The sequence below is a fragment of the Erythrolamprus reginae genome, chromosome 13 (genome assembly GCF_031021105.1).
Source record: "Erythrolamprus reginae isolate rEryReg1 chromosome 13, rEryReg1.hap1, whole genome shotgun sequence".
In the NCBI taxonomy this organism is placed as follows: Eukaryota; Metazoa; Chordata; class Lepidosauria; order Squamata; family Dipsadidae; genus Erythrolamprus; species Erythrolamprus reginae.
In genome coordinates, this window is record NC_091962.1 from 12,300,264 (window position 1) to 12,322,782 (window position 22,519).

At 44.5% G+C, this 22,519-nt stretch overlaps 1 protein-coding gene across 1 annotated transcript; it reads right to left on the bottom strand.

The window, feature by feature from the left end:
* Nucleotides 1-4,428: 4,428 nt before the first annotated feature.
* On the bottom strand, nucleotides 4,429-21,227 carry LOC139175469 (putative uncharacterized protein DDB_G0282133). The gene is made up of 7 exons (XM_070766594.1): nucleotides 21,144-21,227; nucleotides 17,315-19,043; nucleotides 15,534-15,601; nucleotides 13,747-13,880; nucleotides 11,616-11,731; nucleotides 10,772-10,918; nucleotides 4,429-6,756 (listed from the first exon to the last, which is right to left on the bottom strand). Exons 1-2 carry the CDS (start codon nucleotides 21,225-21,227, stop codon nucleotides 17,424-17,426), a joined length of 1,704 nt encoding a protein of 567 aa, XP_070622695.1. The 3' UTR covers nucleotides 4,429-6,756; nucleotides 10,772-10,918; nucleotides 11,616-11,731; nucleotides 13,747-13,880; nucleotides 15,534-15,601; nucleotides 17,315-17,423.
* Between the last annotated feature and the right edge of the window lie 1,292 nt (nucleotides 21,228-22,519).

Genomic DNA, 22,519 nt, shown 5'->3' on the forward strand with positions numbered 1-22,519 from the left:
GGCCCGAAGGACTCAATGCCACTTTTGGCTGGACGGTGGAGTGGAGTGGGGTTTCTGAGCAGAACATGAGGTGCTGCCCGGCAGGACAGAGAGTGACCGCTTCAGCCAAAGCAGCTGTAGGAAGAGCGCCCCCTACAGTTTGTCGTTGGCCATGCCGGCTGCCCTCATCACCGCGCCTGGATCTGGGCCCAAATCTTCTGGGAAAGCCTCCCGCCGTGTTGCCTTTGGCTCGGGTGGAACAGGTGGCAGAGAGAGAGAGAAGGGAAACTTATTGCCCGGTGTGCGTTGTTTGCCTTGTACACACTTACACAGAGACACTTTTAGTAGTGATAGGGCTGGAAAGAAAGCATCAGAAAGTACCAAGGATCCCACAATCATCCTTCTTCCTCCTCCTCTTTCTCCTCTTCCTCCTCCTCCTTCCTCCTCTTTCCCATCTTGTTCTTCCTCTTTGTCTCCCCCTCTTCCTCCTCCCCTCCTTCCTCTTCTCCTCCTCCTACTTCTTCCCCCTCCTCTTCCCCAGACCCCAACAGCCTCCAGGCACCGGCACATCACTTCCACTGCTTCGTTGACTGGACATGGGGTGGAGATGTACAGCTGGGTATTATCAGCATACGGATGATACCTCACCCCATGCCCCTGGATGATCTCGCCCAGTGGTTTTATTAAATAGCAGGAGGGGAGAGAGCCGACCCCTGAGAAACCGAGAGGTCGACCTCTGACCCCCCCATTAACACCGACTGTGACGGACCAGAGAGGTAGGAGGAGAAGCACTGAAGGACGGTGCCTCCCACTCCCAACCGCTCCAGCCGGCATGGTCAATGGTATCGAAAGCCAAAAGCCGCTGAGAGGTCAAGAAGCACCAGGACAGAGGATAAACTCCTGTCCCGGGCCTGCCAGAGATCATCCATCAACGTGACCGTTGCTAAAATAAATAACAGGTGATAAAATTGGGCAGGCTATGGAAACATAGAAGATGGACGGCAGAAAAAGACCTCCTGGTCCCTCTAGTCTGCCCTTATACTCTTTCCTGTATTTTATCTTAGGATGGATCTATGTTTATCCCAGGCAGGTTTCAGTTCAGTTCCTGTGGATTGACCAACCACGCCTGCTGGACGTTTGTTCCAAGCATCTACTCCTCTTTCAGTAAAATAATATTTTTTCACGTTGCTTCTGATCTTTCCCGCAACTAACCTCAGATTGTGGCCCCCTTGTTCTTGGGTTCGCTTTCCTATTAAAAACACTTCCCTCCTGAACCTTATTGAGCCCTTTAACATATTTAAAAAGAGTGAATTGGGGCTGTTTTCACTCTCACACTCGTTGTCAACAAATATATACATGTCACAGCGGAAGGGAAGCGTCTGGATTGAAGGTCACTCCTTCATCGTAAGCCGAGGACGGCCTATAATTTGCACTGAAAACCAGGCCTTTGGGATGCCACGGATTCACTTAATGACCGTGTTACCAACGGCAGTGATTCACGCTTCATAACCACGGGGACAAAATTCCCTTAACAAATGTATCGCTTTGCGACATCAATTTGGGGCTCTCGTGGTCGTACGACAAAGACTCTCCACTCACAGCGGCTTTAGGGGGTTGGTCTAAATGACCTCTCGTGTCCCTTCCTGGCTGTCCCATCTCACGAGTCCATGCCTCCGGGAGTTAAACCTTGGTCTCTTCAGCCTTGAAAGACGGCGTTTAAGGGGTGACTTGATCGAAGGGTATAAAATCATGCATGGGATAGAAATGGTGGATAGAGAAAAAATATTTTCTCTATCACACAATACTAGGATGAGGGGGCCCTCCCTAAAATTCATAGGTTAGAAAGTGAGGACAAATCAAGGGAAATATTTCTTCACCCAGAGGGTCCTTGGTTAGAAACATAGAAGACTGGCGGCAGAAAAAGACCTCATGATCCATCTAGTCTGCCCTTATACTATTTTCTGTATTTTATCTTACAATGGATATATGTTTATCCCAGGCATGTTTAAATTCAGTTACTGTGGATTGACCAACCACGTCTGCTGGAAGTTTGTTCCAAGGATCTACTCCTCTCTCAGTGAAATAATATTTTCTCATGTTGCTTTTGATCTTTCCCCCAACTAACTTCAGATTGTGTCCCCTTGTTCTTGTGTTCACTTTCCTATTTAAAAACACTTCCCTCCTGGACCTTATTTAACCCTTTCACATATTTAAATGTTTCAATCATGTCCCCACTTTTGTCCTCCAGACTAGTTCAGATGGAGTTCATTAAGACTTTCCTGATACGTTTTATGCTTAAGACCTTCCACCATTCTTGTAGCCCGTCTTTGGACCCGTTCAATTTCGTCAATATCTTTTTGTAGGTGAGGTCTCCAGAACTGAACACATTATTATTCCAAAAGGGGTCTCACCAGCGCTCTATACAGCGGGATCACCATCTCCCTCTTCCTGCTTGTTATACCTCTAGCTATGCAGCCAAGCATCCTACTTGCTTTTCCTGGTTAATAGAATTCCCTTCCAGAAGAGGTTGTGACAGCTGTCAGCCTGGAGAGCTTCAAGGCAGGATTAGACAGCTTCATGGACACCAAGTGTATCAGTGGTTATTGAAACGGATGTCCATGTGCTGCCTCTATGTTGGTTGAGGCAGGCAGGGTTCCCTTGGGTCCCATTTGTTGGGGGGTCAAGGGAAAGGGAGGGTCTTGCCTTCTCTTTCTGCTCAGGATCCCCATGGGCCACTGTGGGACACAGAAGGCTGGACTCGATGGGCTTTGGCCCGATTCAGCAGGGCTCTTCTTATGTTCTTATGTTCAATCTCGAGTAGCACAAAAACCAAGGAGCACAAATATTTCCTTTATTTCGTTGCTTTTGATTTATTTCTTGGGTTTATGTCACCAGCGTCGGCTGCCTGATTTTTGCTGGACTTGAACCCAGGCCAACCTCGCTCCTCCTCTCCTCCCAATCCTCTTTTCAAATTTATTTATTTATTATTTATTATTTAGATTTGTATGCCGCCCCTCTCCGAAGACTCGGGGCGGCTCACAACAAGATAGAACAAATCATAAATAATCCAAAACTTGTTTTTCCTCCCCTCTGAGCTAATTCAAACATCGAGCTGCGTTTCCTCGTTTTTCTCTCCCCACAAAGTGGTGGCGACTCTTTCGCTTCCAACGCGTGGAGAAAAAAACTGACAACACCACCGCCTTTATTTCAGAAGAATTGCTGGCGCCCAGTTTCTCCCTAAGGATTCTTTACGAAACGTATTAAAAAAATATTGGTTGTGATTTATGAAACGGACTAGATTTTGTCGGAGCACCGTTCCTGCTTTGCAAATGAGAAATTGGGACGGCGATTATGGGGGTCATTAAATGACGACGATGATGATTTAGGTTTATGTTTAACAACAACAACAGAAAATGCTGTTTCCTCCTAACCCTTCCCCATTTTCTTGGCAAGTTTTCTTGTTTCGGGTGGATTTGTCTCCCCAAAAAAGCGGATTTCATAGAACAGAATAGAATATGAAATGGAATAGAATAGAATATGGAATAGAATAGAATATGGAATGGAATGGAATAGAATATGGAATAGAATAGAATATGGAATGGAATAGAATAGAATATGGAATGGAATAGAATATGGAATGGAATGGAATAGAATATGGAATGGAATAGAATATGGAATGGAATGGAATAGAATAGAATATGGAATGGAATAGAATATGGAATGGAATAGAACAGAATAGAATAGAATATGGAACAGAATAGAATATGAAATGGAATAGAATAGAATATGGAATAGAATAGAATAGAATATGGAATAGAATAGAAAATGGAATGGAATAGAATAGAATATGGAATGGAATAGAATATGGAATGGAATAGAACAGAATAAAATAGAATAGAATATGGAATGGAATGGAATAGAATAGAATATGGAATGGAATAGAATATGGAATGGAATAGAAAAGAAAAGAACAGAATAGAATAGAATATGAAATGGAATGGAATAGAATAGAATATGGAATGGAATGGAATAGAATAGAATATGGAATGGAATGGAATAGAATATGGAATGGAATAGAATATGGAATGGAATGGAATAGAATAGAATATGGAATGGAATAGAATATGGAATGGAATAGAATAGAATATGGAATGGAATAGAATAGAATAGAATAGAATATGGAATGGAATAGAATATAATAGAATATGAAATGGAATAGAATATGGAATGGAATAGAAAAGAATAGAATAGAACAGAATAGAATATGGAATGGAATGGAATAGAATATGGAATGGAATGGAATGGAATATGGAATGGAATGGAATGGAATAGAAAAGAATAGAATAGAATAGAAATTATATATAGGAAACAATAGAGTAAAGTAGAGTTGAGTAGAATAGAATAGAATGGAATGGAATTTAATAGAATAGAATATAAGACACATAGAGATATGAAACAAGTATGTTTAATTATTGATTGCTATAAAACAAAGGATATCTTTGCTTGTTTCATACACATAGAGCTTAATTTAAGATAATGTGTAGAACTGACCATTCAAAATGTAACAGATACAGAGTACAAACTGTTTAGAAATGTATGTATGCTATTCTTTTTTATTTTCAAAATCAGTTTAAATTTTTTTTAGAAAAATCACCAATAACTTTGTTCATGCGACCGAGGCCGCCAAGTTCTGAGAACCCCGTGCAAAGTCGCTTTTTCTTCCCGTGCCGTTGTAACTTTAGACGGTCGCTAAATGAACCGTTGTAAGTGGAGGTTTTGTGCCGTGGTTTGTCCTCCAGGTGTCGATTGTGATTTTTAGGTGGTTGCGGTTTTAAAAAAAACAAGCCCAAAAAGTTTTGTTTGTGTGTGCACTGGCTATTCCGTTGTCAAATAAGTTGTCGCCCGCCGCACTTTCTTAAACCTCGCCAGCCCTCGGGAGTTTAAAAAGTCTCGGTCTGCTTGAGGCAAACCTTGTTTGTACGGGTTTTTTTTAAAAAAAAGTTGGCTTATCTTTTTTTTTGGCCACAAGAGTGGAGATTTCTCACAAAAGCTCTTAAGCGATTGGCAAACCGCTCGTGTCGCTTCAGCGGTTTCCTAAAACTATAATATCCCAGCAGAAGAATGGCTGAAATTAAAAAAAATCCAAAACCCCAGCCTTCGGGGCAATGCTTCCTCCCTGCTTTTAAAGCAAGTTTCTAGTCCTCAAGGCGCTTCGGAATATCCAGAGGTGCCTTTTCGTCCCTGAAAATTTCTCTTCTCTTCCCTTCCCTTCTCTGTTCTGTTCTGTCCTGTTCTATTCCATTCCCTATATTCTATTCTATTTCTATTCTATTCCATTCTATTTTCCATTCCATTCTATTTTCCATTCCATTCTATTCCATTCCATTCTATTCTATTCTATTCTATTTTCCATTCTATTCCATTCCATTCTATTCTATTTTCTATTCCATTCCATTCTGTTCTATTCTATTTTCCATTCTATTCCATTCCATTCTATTCCATTCCATTCTATTCTATTTTCTATTCCATTCCATTCTATTCTATTCTATTCTATTTTCCATTCTATTCCATTCCATTCTATTTTCTATTCCATTCCATGTATTCTATTTTCTATTCCATTCCATTCTATTCTATTCTATTTTCCATTCTATTCCATTCCATTCCATTCCATTCTATTTTCTATTCCATTCCATTCTGTTCTATTCTATTTTCCATTCTATTCCATTCCATTCTATTTTCTATTCCATTCCATTCTGTTCTATTCTATTTTCCATTCTATTCCATTCTATTCTATTTTCCATTCTATTCCATTCCATTCTATTCTATTTTCCATTCTATTCTATTCTCTATTCTATTCCATCCCATCTCATCCTATCCTATCCTATCCTATCCTATCCTATCCTAGGAGTGACTGGTGTTTTCATTTTTTATTTATTGATGTCCCTATTAAGAATTTTCAGAGGGTTGCTTGAGGGAACCTGGAACCTTTGGAGAAAGAAAGAAATTTTAAAAGCGCTAGAAATTAAAATTTGAATTTAATTTACACCGTTCCTTCATATCTCCAAAGTTGGCTTCTCAGGAACACTTAAAAAAAAATTATTTTATTTTTTTAAAGGAAGGGCAAGAAAGAAAGGGGGAAAGCCAGGGGTCTCTCCTTCCTCTTTTCAACATCCAAAATCGCCCCACGGAGCGAAAACTCCTGCCTTCTTCTTTCCCCGAGACCGTTACAGCCTTATTCTCCTCCAGCTATGAAACTTCCCAGCCCGTCTCTATAAATTAATGATCGCCATAAATTAATCAAGCAAAATAGTCTTTCCATAAAAGGCGAAGGTGAATTGCCACTTCGACTTCCCGTCGAAATGCTTGTGGTGGGGAGTTCCGCTGGCCTGTTGATTTTTTTTTGAAGTAAAATCGCCAGCTCGGTCAACGAACTGCTCCTGGGTTTCTAGTCCTCAGTGCCTTGGCACGGCTCCCGAAAGGCATCTTCACTCCCCCGTATCCCATCATTCTGTCCCGGGTCGAGGGAGGTAGCGAGCAACTCATCAGAAGACATACACACACAAAACAAATCACCCCACCTTTTTCAGTGGGGCTCAGCAGTCCAATAATAATAATAATAATAATAAAAAAGAACTTTCCGTGCCAAAGTTCAATTTTTTCCCCAATTCCCCCCCCCCCCCAAAAGTCCAGCTGTAGGAAGAGCGCCCCCTACAGTTCGTCGTTGGCCATGGCAGGGTTGGTGTAGGAGAAGGGCTTCGTGCCGTTGTTGGGGTGCCCCTAAGGAAGGAAGAAGAAGACAGATTGGAGGGTCAACCAATTTGTAGCTGTCTTTCCCCCCCGCCATGGCCTGCCTTCCTTTCAATCCCTTCCTTCCTTCCTTCCTTCCTTCCTTCCTTCCTTTCAATCCCTTCCTTCCTTCCTTCCTTTCAATCCCTTCCTTCCTTCCTTTCAATCCCTTCCTTCCTTTCAATCCCTTCCTTCCTTCCTTTCAATCCCTTCCTTCCTTCCTTTCAATCCCTTCCTTCCTTCCTTTCAATCCCTTCCTTCCTTTCAATCCCTTCCTTCCTTTCAATCCCTTCCTTCCTTCCTTTCAATCCATTCCTTCCTTCCTTCCTTTCAATCCCTTCCTTTCAATCCCTTCCTTCCTTTCAATCCCTTCCTTCCTTTCAATCCCTTCCTTCCTTCCTTTCAATCCCTTCCTTCCTTCCTTCCTTTCAATCCCTTCCTTCCTTTCAATCCCTTCCTTCCTTTCAATCCCTTCCTTCCTTTCAATCCCTTCCTTCCTTCCTTTCAATCCCTTCCTTCCTTCCTTCCTTTCAATCCCTTCCTTCCTTTCAATCTCTTCCTTCCTTTCAATCCCTTCCTTCCTTTCAATCCCTTCCTTCCTTTCAATCCCTTCCTTCCTTTCAATCCCTTCCTTCCTTTCAATCCCTTCCTTCCTTCCTTTCAATCCCTTCCTTCCTTCCTTTCAATCCCTTCCTTCCTTCCTTCCTTTCAATCCCTTCCTTCCTTTCAATCCCTTCCTTCCTTTCAATCCCTTCCTTCCTTTCAATCCCTTCCTTCCTTCCTTTCAATCCATTCCTTCCTTTCAATCCCTTCCTTCCTTTCAATCCCTTCCTTCCTTCCTTTCAATCCCTTCCTTCCTTCCTTCCTTTCAATCCCTTCCTTCCTCCCTCCCTCCCTCCCTTCCTTCCTCTAAATGCTGTATTGAAGTTCTCTGGCGGAATTTGCTGTTTGCACGAGGGCCGTTGCTGCTGCGTTTTGCAAACTTTGCAAACTTGGGGATGGGGGGTGGATAAGCCTCGATTGATGGCTTAAAGTCGCCGTTTCTGGCTTATTCTAGAAATCCCAGCTCGGGACGTCATTGGAATGGGAAAACCCGGATTACAAAGCCCATCCTCCCCAACCTGCCTGGTCCCAGCCGTTTGCAGCAAGAGCAGAAAAAAACCTCCATATCGCATTGATCATACGCGATAATCGGGCATAAACACACTAGGGCAGAAGTGGCCTGGTTTTGTGGTTTATATAAAATAAATAAGGAAGGAAGCATTCAAATAAATGCATGAAAAGTCAATAAAAAGGTCCCAAATTCTTTGGCAAGGCGTGGCTGCAACGGCTACAAAAATGAATTGGTCAGTACAGGGGTTGGTTTTTAAAAAAAATAAAATAACATAATGTTCAACCTAAACCAAATATGCCACTTTGCATATTACAAAAAAGTGCTCGGGTGTTGTGGGCGGAGAAAGGTGGAGGGTGGGGGTGGAGCTTATCGCAGGTGAGGAAAAGGTAACTGGGAGGGAGGGGGCCGGGGAGCCGTGCCCAAGGCCTTTGGGAGTGTGCGCGTGCGTGCGACGGGTGGGTCACTGATTAACACCACCAAGAAAACAAAATTGGTTTGAGAGTTTTCACAGTCTCTATTCACACGCGGCCCTTGGCTGAGAATCAAAGGGGAAGGGAGGGAGGGAGGGAGGAAATAGAGGGAGGGAGGGATGAAGAAGAGAAGAAGGGAGGATAGAAGGAAGGAGGGAGGGAGGGAGAAAGCAGGCAGGTAGGAAATGGAGGAAACGTGGATGGAGGGCAGAAGGAAGTGGAAGGAAGGAAGGAAGGAAGGAAGGAAAATGGAAGGGGGAGGGATGAATAGCGTAGGTATATGGATGAAAGGAGGGAAGGAAGGAAGTAGAAGAAAGAAAGAAAAAGAAAGAAAGGAAAGAGAGTAGGAAGGAAGGGGAGAAAGGAATGAAAAGGATGGAAAAGGAAGAAAAAGAAAAGAAAGCAATTCAATGCAATTTATTAGATTTGTATGCCGAAGAAAAGAAAGAAAGAAAGAAAGAAAGAAAGAAAGAAAGAAAGATGGAAGGAAGGGGGAGGAAGGAAGGAGAATAATGAAAAAGGAAAGGAGGAAGAAGGAAAGAAGGAGGGAAGAAAAGAATGAAAAGGAAGGAAGGAAGGAAGGAAAAGATTTAAGACCAAAGTTATCTATTTACCAAAATTAATTCGCCTCTGAAAGGCAGGAAACCACTCCTAGTCCAACTTTGGTCTCCTCGGGTCTTCTCTGTCAAGAGGAGGCTTTAAAAAAAGAGACACGGAGCGGGGGAACCTTTCTGAAATGTCTCCATGAGGACCAGAAACCTGCCTGGGCTTCTCTCCCCCTTCCCCCTCCCTCCCCAACCACCGCCCTGGGTGAGAAGGCAACTGCTGTGCTGAAAAGCTCAGGCCGCCTCCAGATGCTTTCGGTGGTGGTGCGGTGTGTGGTGTGTCAACACCGCCGGCTCGCGAGGGTGGGGCCCAGCCGGGCCAGCTGAAGGCCTGGGCATTGTGTGCCCCCCCCCCTCCCCGACTGCCCAGCCCTGATAATCAAGGGCAAACAAACCCTCTGCCAGTGTGGGAAAGTCCCTCTTGGAGAAGTAGGTAGCAGTGTGGAACATTTGCACAACCGGCATTGTTTACCGCAGCGCAACCGAGCACGCAATGGCATGGATAGGGCCAGTTCGGCTCAGGCTGGCCCAGCCACTGACCGGCTGCAGAGGATTCGGGCCAGGCTCTCCTCCCCTGCCGGCGGCTTTGCCGAGCTAGGGGGAGATGGCACCGCTTGACTGGGCATCAGTTCAACCAGTCTAGGGCGGTGGGTGCCCTGAAATGACCCCCCCCCCTTTGGTTATATGGGAATGTAGGATCAGAAGGAAGGGGGGGAAACAAAGAGGGAGGGAGGGAGGAACGAAGGAACAAAGGAAAAGAGGAAGGGAGGGTGGATGGAAGGAAGAAAGGAAAAGAGGGAGGGAGGGAGGGAGGAAAAGAGGGAAAGAAAGAATGGAAAGGAAGTAAGAGAAAGAAACAGAAGGAAGGCAGATAAAATAGGAAGCCATATTAGAGGAAGGAAAGAAGGAAGGAAGGAAGGGAGAGAAAAGAAGAGAAATGAAAAGAAAAAGAAAAACCAAGTGAGATAAAAAGGGAAGGAAAAGGAACGGAAAGAAAAAGAGAGAGAAAGAAAGGAAAGAACTGACCGAAAGAAAAAATGACAGATGAAAGAAGAAGGAAGGAGAAAGAAAGAAAGAAAAGGGGGAGACAGGAAGAGAAGATGGAGGAGAAGGAAGAAAGGAAGAAAGGAAGGACAAAGACAAATCAAGCTGGATAAAAAGTTAAAGGAGAAGGAAAAAGAAGGGAAGAGAAAAGGAAAGAAGGAAGAAAAGAAGGAAGGAAAAGAAAAAAAGAAAACAAAAGAAAAAAAGAAAGACAAACCAAGTGAGATAAAGAGGAGAAGGAAAGGAAAGGGAAGGTAAAATAGAAAGTAAAGAAAGACCTGACAGAAGGAGAGAATGGCAGATGAAAGGAAGAAGGAAAGAGAAAGAAAAGAGAGAGACAGGAAGGAAAGATGAAGAAATAAAAAGGAAGGGAGAGAGAGAGAAAAAAGAAAGAAAAAGAAAGAAAGAAAGAAAACCTTTTGCTATTCCATCCACGGCTCCTGTAACCTCTAGTTCCTGCAGCTGTCCCGGCCTCTTTGCCTTTCCCACCAGTCAGAGGGCGGACCCCCTGCCCCATCTCAAGGTGGAGAAGATGTGACCCATCACGGGCACCCCTAATCCTCATCCTCATTTAATGACCCCATAATCCCTTGCCGGGTACAGCCTAGGTAACTGAACGGAACTACCAGAATGTTTTACTGGCCCATCGCCTTTCCTGTTGCCGATGTGGAGTTTTGTTCAGCAGATACATTCTCAGGGACGGGACTGAAAGAACCTGGTTTGGGTCTCCGTTTCCCCCACAGCTTCTGGTTCGGGATAGGCACCGCACTCACCATGTCGTAAGGGTTTTGCTTGTTGCCGGGGGGCGCGAAGCGGGCGTGTGTCTGGTATGTGGGGTACTCATTCATGGGATGGTACGAATCCCGGCTAGTCAGCAGGTCCATACTGCCCCGATGTTTCCGTCGACAGTAGAAGACGAGCTGCGATAGAGAGTGCAGGAGAAAAACAATTAATGAGGGGTCACACGGCCTGGACTCTTTGAGAATAACTACGAGTAGTCCTCGAATTACAACAGGTTTGTTTAGCGACCGTTCGAAGTTACAACGGCGCTGGGGAAAAAAAGGAACGTACGACCGTTTTTCACAGTTACAACGTCTTTGCCGTGGTCAAAATTCAGAGGTTTGACGGCCGATTCAGTCGCAGCGTCCTAGGTGTGTTTGTGTGTATGTGTGAGGAGGGGCCATGTGATCCCAATTTGCGACCTTCCGACAAGCCGAGTCAAGGAGGAAGCTGGTTTTGCTTAACGACCAGGCGGCCGACTTATCCGCTGCCAAATGTTCCCGCTAATTCTTTTCCAGTGGGAAAAAATATAGTATCTGAGCGACACATTTTCAGGCCCGAACACCTTCATTTTTTCACACGTCAGCCGACGCGGCCGTGATTCGCTTAACGACGGGTTGTAAGATGGGACGAAGCTCGCCGGAACCAATGTCTCGCTTAACCACAGACGCGATGGGGCTCCGTCGTGATTGTGAGGCCGCCCTCAACTTACGACCGGTCGTATTTAGCGACCGAAGTTGCAAAGGCAGAGACTGAGGAACGTTTTTCAACACTTAGCGACCGTTGCTGGTGGGGACCCCCGCACTCCCCCCACCCACCCCCAAATCGGGGACTCACCAGCCACAAAAGGGCGAGGAGGAGGACAAATACGAGGAAGCAGACCAGCACGAGAAGAGCTATGGCCCAGCCTGGGACCCCCTTATCCGTCGAGGGCAGGATGGGGCTGCTACTCACTGCAAAGAAGAACAGAACGACAATGACAATAAAATCAGGTTTGCGTGGAAATCGTGCAGGAAGACGGGGAGAAAGAACGAGACTCGTGGTGGTTTTTTGGAGCAACGCGATAACCTGCGGAAGTTGTGAACGGTCCAACACAGGAGGCTTTGAAGAAGGGATTGTTTGTCTGAAGTGGTATAGGACAGGGTTTCCTGCCTGAGCAGGGGGTTGGACGAGATGACCTCCAAGGTCTCTTCCAACTCTGTTTATTCTATTCTGTTCTGTTCTAATTCTATTCCATTCCATATTTTCTATTCCATTCCATTCCATTCTTCATTCCAATATTCTGTTCTTATTCTATTCTAATGTTCTATCCTATTTCTATTATTTCTGTCTATCATTTCCATTTTCAATTCCAATTCCTAGTCCTGTCCTGTCCTGTTCCATTCTATTCTGTTCCATTCCATTCTTATTCTATTTTATTCTATTTCTGTCTATTATTTCCATTTCCATTTTCTATTCTATTCCGTTCCGTTCTATTCTATTCTTATTCTTTTCTAATTTTCTATTATTTCTATGTCGATTATTTATATTTATATTTATTATTCTGTTCTGTTCTGTTTTATTATTTCCATTTCCATTTTCTATTCCATTCTATTCTATTTTATTCTTATTCTTTTCTAATGCTCTATTCCTATTATTTCTATGTCAATTATTTCTATTTCTATTTATTATTCTGTTCTGTTTTATTATTTCCATTTCCATTTTCTATTCCATTCCATTCTATTCTATTTTATTCTTATTCTTTTCTAATGCTCTATTCCTATTATTTCTATGTCAATTACAGTGATACCTTGTCTTACAAACTTAATTGGTTCCGGGATGAGGTTCTTAAGGTGAAAAGTTTGTAAGATGAAACAATGTTTCCCATAGGAATCAATGGAAAAGCGATTAATGCGTGCAAGCCAAAAACTCACCCCTTTTGTCAGCCGAAGCACCCGTTTTTGCACTGCTGGGATTCCCCTGAGGCTCCCCTCCATGGGAAGCCCTACCTCCGGACTTCTGTGTTTTTGCGATGCTGCAGGGAAATCCCAGCAGGGGAATCCCAGCATCGCAAAAATGAGCGCTTCGCTGGCAACGGAAGTCCGGAGTTGGGGTTTCCCAGAGAAGGGAGCATCTGTGAAATCGCAGCATTGCAAAAACACCGAAGTCCTTGAAACCCCACCTCCGGACCTCTGTGTTTTTGCGATGCTGCGATTTCACTGAGGCTCCCCTTGTTGGGAAACCCCACCTCCGGACTTCCGTTGCCAGTGAAGCGCCCGTTTTTGCGCTGCTGGGATTCCCCTGCTAGGATTCCCTTGCAGCATCACAAAAACACAGAAGTCCAGCGGTGGGGTTTCCCATGGAGGGGAGCCTCAGGGGAATCCCAGCAGCGCAAAAACGGGTGCTTCGCTGGAAACAGAAGTCCAGAGGCGGGCCATCCCAGTGGCGGTGGTGGGTTTGTAAGGTGAAAATAGTTTGTAAGAAAAGACAAAAAAATCTTAAACCCCGGGTTTGTATCTCGAAAAGTTTGTATGACGAGGCGTTTGTAGGATGAGGTATCACTGTATTTCTAATTCTATTTATTATTCTGTTCTGTTCTGTTTTATTATTTCCATTTTCTATTCCATTCCATTCCATTCTATTCTATTTCTTATTCTTTTCTAATGTTCTATTCCTATTATTTCTATGTCAATTATTTCTATTTCTATTTATTGTTCTGTTCTTTTATTATTTCCATTTTCTATTCCATTCCATTCTATTCTATTTTATTCTTATTCTTTTCTAATGTTCTATTCTATTCCTATTATTTCTATTTCTTATTCTGTTCTGTTTTATTCTTATTCTATTCTAATGTTCTATTCTATTTCTATTATTTCTGTCTATTATTACTATTTCCCATTCCTATTCCGTTCTGCCACTCCAAGGACAACTTGTATATATTTTTTTAAATTGCCCATGTTATTCTTCTTTTTACAAACATTATTGTTACCTTTCACTTGGGTTATATCCAACCCTGCCGAGGATTCGGCAGCTTTCGTGACAAGTTGCTCCTGAACATCATTTTCTGGTTTAACCTCTGCTCCTTCGAAATATAGTTTTGATTTCACTGCCACGGAACCTGGGCTGTTGGTTTAAAAGAAAAGAAAGTGAAGAAATATTTGTGTTGGTACTCTTGCTGGGAAAACATAACAAGAGGAAGACATATATGGTTTTAGTTTGTGCTAAACAGCAGCTAAAATTGTATGTGCAGAAGAAAACGTAATTTTAAAAAAATATTAGAATGTGCATAAATGGATAGACTAATACTTAAAGAAAAGGAAGAAACTGAATATTTTTAAACATGGGATTTATTTTATCAATGAAGAAGTTAAAAATAGGGAAATATAAGAGAAGGACTAGATATGCAAGTATTATTGTTATTGTTGTTGTTATATTAATATCAATTTAATGAATATTATTGTAAACATTAGGGTGTTGTTTTTTTTTACAATTACTTAGAAATGGAATGTTTATATGCAATAAAATAAAATGAACTTGGGGAAAAGGGAAAAAAAGAAAAGAAAGTTAAGAAATTCACGCCAATAAGCCCTTTACTCCAAATAGTTGACCGTAAGAATAGAACAAATACTTCACCAATTTTTTAAAAAAAAATTAAACAAGAAACATGGGTAGAGTAAACCGGCATGCCCCCTCTCTCAACCACATCCTTTGTTTTAAAAAAAATAACTTTTTTGTTCAGGATTTTACCAAAAGAGAATGCAATCTAAAAAGAAAACTGGAATCAAAGCAGTGAGGAAGCTCTCTCTCTCTCTCTCTCTCTTTCTTTCTTTCTTTCTTTCTTTCTTTCTTCCTTCTCCCCTCACTCCTTCCTTCCTTTCCTTCCTTTCCTTCCTTTCTGCTTTCTTTCTTTCTCCTTCCTTCCTTCCTTCTTTCTTCCTTTTTTCTTTCCTTCCTTCCTTCTTCCTTTTTTCTTACTTTCCTTCATTTCCTCTTTCTTTTTTTCCTTCCTTCCTTCTTTCCTTCTTTCTTTCCTTTTTCTTACTTTCCTTTGTTTCCTCCTCCTTTCCTTCCTTCCTTCCTTTCCTCGTTCTTTCTTTCTCTTTCCTTCCTTCTTTCTTTTTTTACTTTTCTTCGTTTCCTCTTTCTTTCCTTCCTTCTTTCTTTTTTCTTACTTTCCTTCCTTCTTTCTTTCTTTTTTCTTACTTTTCTTTGTTTCCTCTTTCTTTCTTTCTTTCCTTCCTTCTTTCCTTCTTTCTTTCCTTTTTCTTACTTTCCTTTGTTTCCCCTTCCTTCCTTCCTTCCTTCCTTCCTTCCTTCCTTCCTTCCTCTCTCTTCCTTTCTACCTTCATTTTCCTTACAGGGGGCAGAGGGCTAATACATAACCAGAAAAATATCCCCCCCACCCCCGCCGCCCACTTTATCTACTGATAGAGGAGTCAGAAAACTCTGTGAGAACAACCAAAATAAAACCCCACTGCAAAATCAAAAGCGGCAGGGCAACACAACAAAATTTGACATGGCGCTAAAATGGAAATGCGTTTTTTGTTGTTGTTGCCGTGGCTTTTGAAAAGGTACCATCAAGACTCAATCTGGTTAAAAAAAAAAGGAATCCAAAACCTGATTTGGGCAGCTGGTTTCATGGTATTTGGGTGTGCAAAACCTTGGAATTAACTGAAGGACTCTAAGGGGGATTGTGTTGCTCGACTGCTTTGCAGCTGCCTTTGATCTGGAAATGCTGAATTCTGAGGGTTTCTGTTCAATTTTTTTTTTCCATACCTGAACGAGAGTATGTCAAAGCCTGTATAACCGAAATGGCACCCAGAACAGTTGTACACTTCATTATACTGTGGGAAGAAAAAGAAAGAAGGAAGGAAGGAAGGAAGGAGAAAAAAGAAAGGAAGGGAGAAGGAACAAAGAAAGAAAGGATAGAAAGAAAGGAAGGAAGGATAGAAAGAAAGAAAGAAATAGAGAGAGGGTGGAAGGGAGGGAGGGGGGAAGGAGCGTGAGTGAGAGGAGAAGGAAGGAAGGAAAGGCAGGAAGGATAGAAAGAAAGAAAAAGAAAGAAGGAAGGAAGGAAGTAGAAAGAAGAAAGAAAGGAAGGGAGAAGGAACAAAGAAAGAAAGGATAGAAAGAAAGGAAGGAAGGATAGAAAGAAAAAGAAAGAAATAGAGAGAGGGTGGGAGGGAGGGAGGGTGGGAGGGAGGGAGGGGGAAGGAGCGTGAGTGAGAGGGGAAAGAAGGAAGGAAGGAAGGAAAGGCAGGAAGGATAGAAAGAAAGAAAAAGAAAGAAGGAAGGAAGGAAGTAGAAAGAAGAAAGAAAGGAAGGGAGAAGGAACAAAGAAAGAAAGGATAGAAAGAAAGGAAGGAAGGATAGAAAGAAAAAGAAAGAAATAGAGAGAGGGTGGGAGGGAGGGAGGGTGGGAGGGAGGGAGGGGGAAGGAGCGTGAGTGAGAGGGGAAAGAAGGAAGGAAGGAAGGAAAGGCAGGAAGGATAGAAAGAAAGAAAAAGAAAGAAAGAAATAGAGGGAGGGAGGGAGGGGGAAGGGAAAGAAGGAAGGAAGGAAGGGAAGGGAAGGAAGGAAGGGAAAGAAGGAAGGAAGGAAGGAAGGAAGGAAGGAAGGAAAGGAATTGGATTAGAAACATACTGTCATGGCATTCAAAATATAACTGCTTTGCTAATTTCCCACCATTTTTAAATGATGATTTAGTGTTTCTTGGAAACTTTAAGATGTGTGGCTGTCAATTCCCATGAATTGAGTTGAGAATAGATTACGTGTCGAAATCCCCACCTCTTAAAATTGCCAACTTTGAGAGACACCAATTTAGATTATTTCTCTCTCATCCTTTCTCATGCCTTATGCTGTGACTGGCATTAACACAGGCGAAAAATGCGTGAGGGCCATTTGCAGCCCTTCACTGCTGGTGGACTACAACTCCCAGAATTCCCCAGCTGGGCTCCGCCCACCCTCGTTTAAAATTAGGGCCCTTCCACCGACCAACCGGAAAAGACGACGCCATCTTTCATGAGATTTTGGCAAACCAGTATTGGGTTCCTAACGGTACGAGTAAAAATAGCATGCCGGTAGCGCACCAGTAATGGCGGAATCGGGAATCCAAACATGGCAACTTTTAAGACTGGGATGGGTGGGGAGGACTTCAACTCCCAGAATTCCATTTAGTGTGATGTTGGATGAAGCCTGGCTGGGGAATTCTGGGAGTTGAAGTCCACCGGTCTGAAAAGTTTCCCCCTGAGGTAAATTATAACTACCAAGGCCGATTTAGAAATGACGGTTTCCCCTTTTCAGCCGAACGAAATTCTGGAACATTCCAAACACCTCACAAAATGGCCGCCGTCGTTCTTCTCCCCTTGCTGCGTTTGGCGAGGGGGCATAATTTTAAACGAGCCTTTTAGAGCTTTCCATAGCTGGATTGAAAATCGACCACGTCCTGGCTGGTGGCAAAATGAACACCTCCTTGACACCCCCCCCTCCCCCAAAAATCACAGTGTAGAAATCATCCGACTGACACTCGGGGATTTTCCGCGCCTTACAATACTCACCAGCGTTCCGATGGCTGATTTCAGGGACTTATAATACGGGGTGTTTTTGTTCTCTAAGCTGGAATTGTACTGTTTATTACTGATGTGGTAGTCGACGTAATAAGCGGTTTCAGCCTTTGTTGTACTGGGCAAAGTGGAAGTCGATGGTGATGAAGTTGACGTTATTGTGCTGGAGATCGAGTGAGAGGTTGACGGTTTGGTCTCCGGTGTGGCGTCTGGGGCTGCCACTTTGGTTGTAGGTGAAGGGCTGGGTGTAGGTCCGAGTGTTGATGTTTTCTGCGTTGTGATGGGTGGGGTTGTCATTTTGGTTGCAGGTGAACGGCTGGGTGTAGGTGCGACTGTTGATGTGTTCCGCGTTGTGATGTGTGGGATTGTCATTTTGGTTATAGATGAATGGCTGGGTGTAGGGGTGACTGTTGATGTGTTCTGCATTGTGATGTGTGGGATTGTCATTTTGGTTATAGATGAATGGCTGGGTGTAGGGGTGACTGTTGATGTGTTCCACGTTGTGATGTGTGGGATTGTCATTTTGGTTGTAGATGAATGGCTGGGTATAGGGGTGACTGTTGATGTGTTCTGCGTTGTGATGTGTGGGGTTGTCATTTTGGTTATAGATGAATGGCTGGGTGTAGGGGTGACTGTTGATGTGTTCCGCGTTGTGATGTGTGGGGTTGTCATTTTGGTTGTAGATGAATGGCTGGGTGTAGGTGAGGCTGTTGATGTGTTCCACGTTGTGTTGTGTGGGGTTGTCATTTTGGTTGTAGATGAATGGCTGGGTGTAGGTGCGAGTGTTGATGTGTTCTGTGGTGTGGTGTGTGGGGTTGTCATTTTGGTTGGAAGTGAATGGGTGGATGCAGGTGTGGGTGTTGGTGGTGTCTCCGTTGTCGAGTCTGAGGCTGGAGGTGAATGGGTGGATGCAGGTGTGGGTGTTTGTGGTGTCTCCGTTGTCGAGTCTGAGGCTGGAGGTGAATGGGTGGATGCAGGTGTGGGTGTTGGTGGTGTCTCCGTTGTCGAGTCTGAGGCTGGAGGTGAATGGGTGGATGCAGGTGTGGGTGTTTGTGGTGTCTCCGTTGTCGAGTCTGAGGCTGGAGGTGAATGGGTGGATGCTGGTGTGGGTGTTGGTGGTGTCTCCGTTGTCGAGTCTGAGGCTGGAGGTGAATGGGTGGATGCAGGTGTGGGTGTTGGTGGTGTCTCCGTTGTCGAGTCTGAGGCTGGAGGTGAATGGGTGGATGCAGGTGTGGGTGTTGGTGGTGTCTCCGTTGTCGAGTCTGAGGCTGGAGGTGAATGGGTGGATACAGGTGTGGGTGTTGGTGGTGTCTCCGTTGTCGAGTCTGAGGCTGGAGGTGAATGGGTGGATACAGGTGTGGGTGTTGGTGGTGTCTCCGTTGTCGAGTCTGAGGCTGGAGGTGAATGGGTGGATACAGGTGTGGGTGTTGGTGGTGTCTCCGTTGTCGAGTCTGAGGCTGGAGGTGAATGGCTGGATACAGGTGTGGGTGTTGGTGGTGTCTCCGTTGTCGAGTCTGAGGCTGGAGGTGAATGGGTGGATACAGGTGTGGGTGTTGGTGGTGACTCCGTTGTCGAGTCTGAGGCTGGAGGTGAATGGCTGGATGCAGGTGTGGGTGTTGGTGGTGTCTCCGTTGTGGAGTGTGAGGTTGTAGGTGAATGGCTGGATGAAGGTGCGGGTGTTGATGGGGTCTCCATTGTGGAGTGTGAGGTTGTAGGGGAATGGCTGGATTCAGGTGCGGGTGTTGATGGAGTCTCCGTTGTCGAGTTTGTGGTTATCCCTTTGGCTGTAGATGAAAAGTCGGTTGTGACCCCCGTTGTTTCTTTCTGAGATGAAACTATAAAGATAAATATTAGTCACCAGTCAGAAATGCCTTACCATTCATAGAGGAAGTACAGTGGAACCCCGACATGAGAGCTGCTCGACTTAAGAGCTACTCGAGATAAGAGCTGGGAGAGGAGAGACATTTTTTTATTTTATTTTATTTATTACTTGGATTTGTATGCCGCCCCTCTCCGCGATACGAGCCGAGAAGAGCCGGGCTGGCTTACTTTCCTTCCTTCCCGCGTTGATGCAGAGCCACTCGAACAAAGCGTCGCGCCCCTCTGATGCTTTCGGCGGCTTCCAAAGCGATGCTGGGCTCTTTTGCCGCCAAAAGCGTCAGGGGGGCGTGACGCTTTGTTCGAGTGGCTCTGCATCAGCGCGGGAAGGAAGGAAAGTAAGCCAGCCCGGCTCTTCTCGGCTCGTATCCCGGCACTTGGTGAGTGGAGAGGCGGTCGCCTCCCCTGCCGCCCCCACTCTGGGGGTCCTTGGCTTCTGCTGGGGGTGGGAGGATCCGAACGCTGTTTTGAATTTCACATTCCGAGTGGCCCAAATGCCAAAGGCGAACTTCCGCACCTCAGGAGTTAGCTCGCAAACGGCGCGGCTGTTTTAAAACATCGCTGCCGGCCTGGGGGGGGAGAGGGAAAGGGGGGGAGAGGGGGAATAGAAAGAGAGAGGGAGAGAGAGAGAGAAAGAGAGAGGGAAAGGGGGGGAGAGGGGGGAGAGAAAGAGAGAGGGATAGAAAGAGAGAGAGAGTGAGAGATGCTCAGTGAGCCTTTCTTTGAAGTTTCCTTTCTTTCTTTCTTTCTTTCTTTTTCTCTCTTGCTCTCTTGCTCTTTCATTCTTTTTTCTTTCTCTTTCTTTCTTTCTTTCTCTTTCTTTCTTTCTTTCTCTTTCTTTCTTTCTTTCTCTTTCTTTCTCTTCTTCCTTCCCTCCTTCCATTTCTTTCATTCTCCCTCTCTATTTTTATTTCTCTTTCATTTTCTTTCTTTCTCTCTTGCTTGCTTGCTTTCTTGCTCTTTTTCTTTCTCTCTTTTACCTTCCCTTCCTCTATTTCTTGCTTTCCTTTTCCTTCCTCCCTTCTTTCCTCTCTCTACAGGATTGGGTGGCAGTGAAGTTACTCTCCCCTTTCATAAATTTCCTTGCTTCCTTCCTCTGTTCCTGTCCCTTCACCCTTTCTTTCTTCCTTTCTTTCTTCCTTCCTTTCTTTCTTTCCTTCCTTCCTTTCCTCCCTCCATTTCTTGCTTTCATTTTCCTTCCTCCCTTCTTTCCTCCCTCCACAGGATTGGGTGGCAGTGAAGTTGAATAAATAACTACAGTTTAATGAATAAAAATAAAAGTTTGCCATGTTGATTGTTTTGGGTAAAAAGAGGAAGGGAAGGAAAGCTCTCAGCTTATCATCTTATTAATAAGTAAAGTTACATTTATTCTTGCAATGTCTTTTTGCATAATTTAGACTAGCTTTGTGAGTTTTTTGAGGGCTGGAACCAATTAAAATTATTTACATTAATTCCTATGGGGAAAAGTCGTTCGAGATAAGAGCTGCTCGACTTAAGAGCCCAGGTCCGGAACGAATTAAACTCGTATCTCGAGGTACCACTGTATTTCCTTTTATTTCAAACCACGCGGAGGCAAGTCCTCCACGTTGGACCACAACAGAGCCCAACATTTCTGTTGCTAAGCGAGATAGTCGTTAAGTCAACTTTCCCCCTTTCTATGACTTTTCTAGCCCCATGTGTTAAGTGAATCACTGCCGTTGTTAAGTTAGTAACTTGGTCATTAAGTGAATCTGGATTTCCTGTACCAACTTGGCAAAAGGGGATCACGAGTCATAAATATGAGACCGTGGTCCAGCTTCTAAAGGTAAAACACGGGGACGCTGTGTGGAAAAACGGTCATACGTCGCGTTTCTCAGTGATGTGACTTCAAATTATCACTCAGTGAACGGTTCTAAATCGAGAACTGCTGTATATGGATATATCGGATGGGTTCCTCCTGATTCGCCTTAAACTGGTAGCGACCCGCTGATGACATCATGATGATGTCACCAAACTGGATCGGTCGGTGACGGTCCATGGGCGGCGCCATCTTTATTTTGAATTTTTTAAAATTGAATTTTTTTCCTGGTTCTTTGTCCTTCTGCACATGCACAGAAGCCGAGTTTCTAGCACTGCTTGTTTTTGGCTTGGTGGGGGCTGTTTTTGCTTGGTTTGGTTTCTGCGCAAAAAGCAGCCCGACCCAAACAGGGCCGGGCTGGCTGTAGTTGGGCTGCCCAACCCAATGAGCAGGTGAATAGGATGGTGGGCAGGGAGGAGGCCTAGCCGGAGCCACCGTCAACTGGAGCCACAGTTCGTTGCAGGCCTGGGATTTAACATGTGGCGGTTTTGCTTTCACGATTGTGAGGCGATTAACAACTTCTTGCACTTGGCGAGAATTTTTTCTCTATTGTGTAAGGGTTGCTCCGAGGAACAAAACTTCCACCTCCCCGAATCCTAGGCCCGCAGCCTCCTGATCCTACCAGCCCACCGGGTAGGAGAAAAAGCGAAGCTTCTCCATGCTTCAAAAGGAACTTCCACGCTGGGCAAAACATCGTCCTCTGAGAACAGCCGCTTGGTGAGAAACCTCCCCGTTTATTTATTCATTTGTTTGTTTACTTATTTATTGGATTTTTATGCCTCCCCTCTCCGAAGACTCGAGGTGGCTTACAACATTAAAAAAACAATAAATTTCAATAAAATCAATCCAATTAAGTTAAAATGACACAGCAATCTAAAATCCCTCATTAAGTTAACCAATCACACGCATTCGTACAGCAATCATACAATCGTTCGTTGGCCAGGGCTAAGAACCAATTAGCCCAAAGCTGACGACATAAATGAGTCTTAAGACTCTTGCGAAAGGCAAGGCGGGGTGGGGGCAGTGCGAATCTCCAAGGGGGAGCTGATTCTAGAGTGCCGGGGCCCCCACAGAGAAGGCCCTTCCCGTAGGCCCCGCCAAGCGACATTGTCTGGTTGACGGGACTTGAGGAAGACTGACTCTGTGAGACCTAACCGGTCGTTGGGATTCATGGGATTCGGAGGTGGTCCCACAAGTAATCTTGTAGGAAGATGATATTTTTCCCCTGGGAATAGGCAAAGGGGCACCGACAGACCAAGAAAGATGTCCCCAGCAATTGTAGGAAGGTTGTGGGGGTGTCTCCAGAGGAAGCCTGTCGTGCGAAGTCTTCCCACAATGCCGATTCAAGTCCCACCGGAGCTCTGCTTAAAAACGGCGAGAGACTGAGCTGTTGCCCTGATCCCCTACTCCCAGCCTCGTTTCCTGTGCCAGGTTCAATCCGAGCCAGTCACCGCCTGGCCCGACAATCCCACACATGCGCGGAA

Coding starts and splice junctions, on each gene's coding strand:
- LOC139175469 (XM_070766594.1), bottom strand. CDS start 21,227: ATGGCGCCGCCCATGGACCGTCACCGACCGATCCAGTTTGGTGACATC. Junction 19,044..21,143: donor CGGGTCGCTACCAGTTTAAG/GCGAATCAGGAG, acceptor ACCTGAATCCAG/CCATTCCCCTACAACCTCAC.